The 7,576-nt window shown below is 33.9% G+C and overlaps 2 protein-coding genes across 2 annotated transcripts; one reads left to right on the forward strand and one right to left on the reverse strand.

Moving 5' to 3' along the window:
- Positions 1–806: 806 nt before the first annotated feature.
- LOC127085060 (fructose-1,6-bisphosphatase, cytosolic) lies at positions 807–3,025 on the forward strand. Its single transcript, XM_051025626.1, has 8 exons — positions 807–1,108; positions 1,201–1,248; positions 1,395–1,712; positions 1,816–1,973; positions 2,042–2,107; positions 2,199–2,285; positions 2,503–2,578; positions 2,741–3,025. The coding sequence occupies exons 1-8, from the start codon at positions 950–952 to the stop codon at positions 2,840–2,842; spliced, it is 1,014 nt and encodes a 337-aa protein (XP_050881583.1). The 5' UTR covers positions 807–949; the 3' UTR covers positions 2,843–3,025.
- Positions 3,026–3,697: 672 nt separating this feature from the next.
- Positions 3,698–5,749, reverse strand: LOC127085070 (uncharacterized). Its single transcript, XM_051025638.1, has 5 exons — positions 5,246–5,749; positions 4,937–5,024; positions 4,668–4,850; positions 4,506–4,553; positions 3,698–4,370 (listed from the first exon to the last, which is right to left on the reverse strand). The coding sequence occupies exons 1-5, from the start codon at positions 5,374–5,376 to the stop codon at positions 3,801–3,803; spliced, it is 1,020 nt and encodes a 339-aa protein (XP_050881595.1). The 5' UTR covers positions 5,377–5,749; the 3' UTR covers positions 3,698–3,800.
- Positions 5,750–7,576: the final 1,827 nt, after the last annotated feature.

The raw sequence follows: 7,576 nt of genomic DNA on the forward strand, positions 1-7,576 counted from the left end.
TGAAGGAAGACTTATAAGGATTGATTGATACTTCCTATACCAAAAAGATACATCTTCTTTTGATAGCCTAACAAATAAGAACTACATAGTTAAGTGTGCCTAACTTGAAGTAGTATTTGCATATGCGATCTTCTGGAAAGTTTTTCGAAAAGCACGTGAGTGAGGATAAAGCATGCCGAAAATTTTTGTATTGGTTTATAAGATCAATCGATAATCTTGAAAACAATCTGGGTGTTACAGAACCACTCATAGAAGTAGAGATATATTAAAAAAATTAAATCAAAAAATCAAATGCGAAACTACTCATTTTAATTTTTATATTACTATGCCTTTAGGTGATGACACATTTTATATATCTAATATTACTAATATAAATATTAAAATTAACATTTTAATGCGTTTGTATGTCATGAAATAAGTCAATAAAACAAATACTATTAATTGGTTACATATGAAATCGGATTCCAATATAAAAAAATATCCATTTTGTATTGTTACATATGAAATCGGATTCCAATATAAAAAAAAAAAATCCATTTTGTATTTTTATACATGATAAAGAGAGAGTAAATTTAGATTTGATTATTCGGACCAACTCAAGGACACAAATGTATTTGTAAGATTCATAATAATCTAAAACTTATTAGATAGGAAACTCAAAGAATATAATTGAATATAATGAAAGTATATACTACTAATATTTTAGGAAAAAATAGTACTAGTGTACTTTAAAAAGTTTTATGTTAGGAAAGTGTAATTAATTGAAACAAAAAAGCGAAACAACGAGACGAGTTCATCCATAATTACAGCTCATTATCCATGTGTTGTTCTTATCTCACTCATTGACAATACTTTTTATAAGAATATAAATATACTTTATCCTTCTTCATATTCATCACCAAAATCATTTCATTCAATTACTTCTCACACTTTGTTGCTAGTTTCCAAAATGGATCATCAAGCAGAAGCTAACAGAACTGATTTGATGACAATTACTCGCTTTGTTCTCAATGAACAATCAAAGTTTCCTGAATCACGCGGAGATTTCACCATCCTTATTAGTCACATTGTTCTTGGCTGCAAATTCGTTTGCTCTTCTGTTAACAAGGTACTACTCTTCTTCTTCATTCTTTTTCTTTTGAGAGAAAGTTTACAATTTCAATTTTCTTGAAATATTTTTATGATTTATTTTACTCCCAGGCAGGATTGGCAAAACTCTTAGGACTTGCCGGAGACACCAATATTCAAGTCAGTAACCGATTAACCGAATAACTAACTAGTTAGTTATATGTATCTGATACATAACTAACTAGTTAGTATTATATATCTGATATATCAATTATTCAATAAATCTAAAATGAATTTTTGTATTTTGATTTTTTGATTTTTCTAAGGGCGAGGAACAAAAGAAATTGGATGTGATTTCTAATGAAGTATTTGTGAAAGCGTTAATCAGCAGTGGAAGAACGTGTCTTCTTGTTTCCGAAGAGAATGAAGATGCTATCATTGTGCCACCATCGCAACGTGGCAAATACATTGTTGTCTTTGATCCTTTGGATGGATCCTCAAACATTGATTGTGGAGTTTCTATAGGAACTATCTTTGGTATTTACATGGTGAAGGATACAAACAATGTTACCATTCAAGATGCTTTGCAACCTGGTAGTAAATTAGTAGCAGCTGGTTATTGCATGTATGGAAGCTCTTGCACGGTAAAAACCGATATCGAATAATAACATAAGATATCATATTGATGTATTTTTTTCTTCATGTTTTGAGTATTTGATTCTGATTGAATAAACTGTGGGATTTCAGTTTGTGCTTAGCACTGGATATGGAGTGAATGGTTTCACACTTGATCCTTCCCTTGGAGAGTTCATATTGACTCATCCAAACATCAAGGTACCTAAGAAAGGGAAGATTTATTCGGTGAATGAAGGAAATGCGAAAAACTGGGATGAACCAACTTCCAAGTAAGTTTTGAAGATTCTGTCACATTAGTACTATTTGAAATGAATCAATGAAACTTTTTGTTTTCTAGATATGTAGCAAATTGCAAGTTTCCACAAGATGGTTCATCACCGAAATCTCTTAGGTACATTGGAAGGTATATGATTTTGAACTTGTTATAGTTTTTCTTCGATTTTGTTAAAATTAATGTTTTCATTTTGTGCTCTGACAAAGAATGAATATTGCAGTATGGTAGCTGATATCCATAGAACATTGCTATATGGTGGTATCTTCATGTACCCTGCTGATATCAAAAATCCAAATGGAAAACTAAGGTATGATCCTAACCTATCGCGAGAGTTAGTAACATGAATTCTCGTAAAAAAAAATATGAGTTATGTTTCTCGAATCGTCGAACACTCAATACACATACATTATAACCTGTGTGAAAAATCAGACATTTCGGTGTCGATTCAAGAAATAGTCATATTTTTTAGATATGATATGTTGAAATCAATAATTGATGATTATGAATTTCGATTGTGAAATTAGGGTTTTGTATGAAGTGTTTCCAATGTCATATTTGATGGAACAAGCAGGAGGTCAAGCTTTCACAGGAAAACAAAGGGTATGATTCTTTTTCTTTGCCCTAATAGTTTAAATTGTTACCTTAAAAGTGGTTGCATTTACATATCTTGACTTTGACATGATGCATCCATCAAAGTTTAAATGAACATGAAACATATACATTTTATGCTATACATGAATCATATGATATTATGGTTTGCAGGCACTCGACTTGGTTCCAGAGAAAATACATGATAGATCACCAATATTCCTTGGAAGCTATGATGAAATTGAGAAAATCAAAGAGCTCTATGAGGAATCTTAGAGTCTCTTTAGAAGAAAGATTTTAAAAGGTTTTATAAGATAGGTCTACATTTTAATATATAGTTGCAACTTTTAGCCACTAATGTAACCCTTTGTATCAACATCATTTGTACTATCAATCATTTCACTGGTTTTAAAAGACAAACTTGGTTACTTGCTATACAAAAAGAAATATTTTTGATCACGACTATTATCTATGATTCACGACTATTATCTATGAAGAATCAGATAATCTCACATGAATACTAAACACGACACACGCACAAACTTATCGACATTGCTAATGTAAAAAACATAAAACATTAACACTTGATACATATGCATATATAATTAAATAGAATATGAACTTGTGTAAATTGAAGAAAAGGGAATAATCGTTGAGATCTATTATCTTATTTATATACTTTTTCAAGTTCGACAATAAATTTGACACGTCAATTCTATTATCTTATTTATATACTTTTTCAAGTTCGACAATAAATTTGACACGTCAATAGAACAAAACGCTATGGTCGAAATAACTAAAAATTTCTATTTGCTAGGTTAAGACTACATTTTGAAGGTGAGAATAAGAGGCGGTTGAATTGTCTAAGAATTAAAAAAAACTTTTTGATAACACAACAACAAACACTATTACGAAGATATTATAGAAAGTGCACAACTTTTCACCTCGGACCATTGGCCGAGATGAAAAATTAAAGAGTGCATCACTTTTCCCTTTGATTGGGGTGTGAACCAAGGAAAAATCCCTCATTTTTCTCATCGGATAGGACCAATGTTTAAAATTCGGACCGTGACTACTAACACCTCGAAATATAGTAAGAATACCATATCTTTTGATATAAACCATCAATTATTCATCTAAGTCTTTTATGATTGCATAAGGATTTATTTACAAACATTGTGTCAACTCTAATTGGATTAGATCCAATGTACTAATTAAATGGTAAACTAAACATCTACATCTCCAAAGACTCTATTTTTTGTATGTTCTCTTCTAATAACTTGGAGTTTGAGTCATCTACATCTCCAAACATCTCAGCAATTTCTTCTGGTGTTTTTCCTTTTATCAACTCATCTACTTTGCTCCATGTTAGCTGCTCCAGGCTCTCGATTTTCATGTAGCATGCAGATGTTGTAAGATCAAGCAGAGTTCTAGGGTCAACTTCCACAAATTTAGCATCCCATTTCTTTAGTTTATAATAGCTTCTGCGCTTCTTGCAGTATTCAACAATCATTGACAATATTTTGCTACTCACTTTATGAACAGAAAAGGCATCAAAGTCATCACCAACAGAAATGGTCTCAGTAATGTCCTCAAATCTTTTACACATAAGTGCCACAGCATAGTCAATTTCAAACACAGTCCCATCAGAGCTTATCAACTTGATTTTCTTCGATAAATCAGCTGAGCTGCGGTTCACCTCGGCCTTGTCCTTTTTTGTGCATTTGTAAAAGTTTATGTAGAAATCCAACGTGTTAATAACAAATGTTTGATCAATCATCTCTCCTGCAAGTTTCCGATCAATCTGGATGCCAACAAATTAAGACAAAACAGCTACTATTACAGGAAAATACCAAATGACTAATTTGGATTCAATATAGCAGCATTATGAACATAAATTTATAGTGAGAAACATATAGTAATGAAAAATAGAGAATACCACAGAAAATATAGCATCCATTATTTCTTTATTCATCGTTTCATATACCTGACACAATTAAAATGAAGTAAACCTAGTGTTAAAAAAATCAAAAACGGAAATGCAAAAGAAATAAATTAGAAAACCACCGATGCAAAATTTCTAAAGAATCACATCACCAACCCCGTGATTAAAGGATGAGAAGTTGAATTCTTCAAGAGAAGAACACATAAATCTTTGAATATATCGGTCAAGATAGTTAAAAATGAACGAGAGGTGTCTGGTCATAACTTTGTAATCTGACCATCTTTTGAGCAGTTCTCTCAACAAAAGGTCATCTTTCTTTTCTCGCAAAGATGGCAAAACCTATTAATAAGAAAATTATGTTAACGTATACATACACCATCGGGTCTTGAAAAGGTCTAGAAAAGCCAAATGACATTGTAACTCACTTTTGACATTATGTACTCTTCACATATCTCCCGATACTTGTTAGATAGTTCTCGGTGATGGTTATAGTTGCACATACTATAGACGATCCTGCATTACAATTTAAGTACAAAGAGTGTCAAGATTGAGCAAAGAAGTATTACAGAGTCATACAAGCAGTAAACATGTTGAATTCACCAAGAAGTTGCATTAATAACCAACCCGAATGCTTAAAAGTGATGAAAACAAAGAAAATAGATTGATCAACATCCAAGTTAGAAAAAAGCATAATTCTTGAAGCATAATTGTTATTGAGAGAGGTTGATACATACGTGTAAAGATTAATGCGTTCGCCGGGAGTGAAATTAGGCTTGGAGCCTTCAATAATGTTGAAGAGCTTGATGATACCTTTGTGCAAAGGCTCCCATCTGTTTTGAAAGCTGGTGATCCTGTTGAAGCTCATTGATGTGTTGAAAAGTTTGTAACTAGGAATGGTTTGGATGAATGAAAGAGGGTTTACTAGTTTTTGTAGGAGTTAGTTATAGAAGTTAGTTATGGAAGTTGATACTGTTCTCCTATAAGAACTTGACACGTGGACTACTGGTTCCATCTCATACTCACAACCTTATTCCAAGGAAAAATAAAAGCTTCCGCATGGCGTTGAAGAGTTGGATATCTGGTTGGGCCATTTTCTCGAACAGTTGGCAGGCGTAATGGTTGTTTTGTTGGGAGAGTCATTTACGGAGCATGACCACTTAAAGTCGGATGAATCTGGTTGGGATATTTTTAATGAAGAATGATCAGGTTAATTTTGAGGGAGATAAATAGAGATGAGAATATATTTGGATTTTTTTTTTAAAATAACCAACTTTTTCAAAAATAATAAGTATTTTAATTTTTCTCTCCAAAATAATCACATTTAAAAAAAGGATGTGTTAGATGAACCGGCACACCCCTAATAGACTAAAAGGAGGCGTCCAAGACATTTGCGCTTGCATTGATAGCCTCATGAGGAGGCGCCAATGCCCTTGACGTCTGCATTGGCCCTCATGAGGAGGCGCCAATGCCTCTGGCGCCTGCATGATGCTTGTGGTGTATGCGCCAATTTATCTGGCGCATACACCATTGTATTTTTTTATAAATTTTTTTAATGGTTTTTATTTTTTATTTTTTTTATTTATCAAATAATAAAAAATAATATAATTTTTTTTATTCATGATATAATAAATGTTACATGGGATTGACAAAAATTTAATGACCGACTCGATCAAAACGTCCCCCTGTTCCACATCCAGGTGCGTTAGTTTGTCTCCGAGGTCTCTCACGATTTTCTTGAGGTGTTTGGGGTCTTTGTGTGCTGACCTGATCGAATGATGGCTGATGTGAAGGTCTGACGGAAGTTCCAGCAGTATTTGATAAATGTGTCATAATCTGTTCCCAATATCCGGAGGGGCTCTGGCCAACAACGCTTCCGTAATGGAGTTCGGTGCCCATGTCATCGTAGTTAGGTCGATGGGGGTTGAGTGGATTGCGGACGGTATAGTTGCCCAAATTGGGACATTTAATCGTTTTGGAAACGAAACAATGGTTTCTAGGACGTGCTATAGTTAAACAATGATTGTGTATTTTGGTGATGAGATGTTTGAGTGGTCATTGGTGGGGGGCTACGATGAAGTGACCCATATGAATCATCTGTGCTATAGACGGTTGTGGTTGCAACGTATGGTTGTTGGTGGGTAGGGTTTGATTCTTAGCTTTGTGGTTGGGTGGGTGACATGAATGGATTGCGACATTGAGTGGTTGGTTGTTGGGTGGATGACATGAACGGGTTGCGAGGTTGGGTGTTTGATTGTTGTGTGTATGTGGTAGGTTGATGTTGTGAAGTTGGGTGTTTGATTGTTGCATGCCGAACTGCAGTTTGACCCGGTCACTCTGGTGCATTTTCACAGTAGTGAACCGGATAATCGGTGTCTTTATTGTCCAAACTCCAGCATCATCATGGTTCACATCATGATCAAGACCCATATATGACCTCTAGATAAACTGTAAAACAATACGAAACGATTAGATGATAAGTATTTTTAAGTTAAAATATAGTTCTGTAGGAGTATTAGATCGTCAGGTCCAGCATGGTCCAATAGATTGCGATAGACTACAATAGCGTGTTTCAGACACCTATTGTAGTTCATCCCCCTTACTAACCACCTTAGATAAAAAAAATTGAAAAATATTATTTACAGTTAATTGTAATATAAAATATAATTAATTAAATGGTAAAGTGTTACACTTACTTTGTTGCAAACAGGAACATGAATGGGTTCTTAGTTAATTGTCAAGTTGGAAACGTTGCCACCGTATAAACCAGACGAGACGTGTGCTATTGGAAATGAAATATTCCACCGTCTCTTTTGCGCGTATCAACCATGCATCATGGGTTTTTCTTTTTGTAAACATATTATACAATTTGATGGTACACGGTTGTACGGGAAATACAAAGGAACGTTACTGATGGCAGTGACACAAAATGGAAACAACAACATTTTTCCAATTGCCTTTGCCCTTGTTGAAGGGGAGGCTGTTGAGGGATGGAGTTTTTTCCTAAAAAATCTCCGATTGCACGTTGCACCGCAACCTAACTTATGTTTGATCTCCGACAGACACCC

The sequence above is a fragment of the Lathyrus oleraceus genome, chromosome 1, assembly GCF_024323335.1.
Source record: "Lathyrus oleraceus cultivar Zhongwan6 chromosome 1, CAAS_Psat_ZW6_1.0, whole genome shotgun sequence".
In the NCBI taxonomy this organism is placed as follows: domain Eukaryota; kingdom Viridiplantae; phylum Streptophyta; class Magnoliopsida; order Fabales; family Fabaceae; genus Lathyrus; species Lathyrus oleraceus.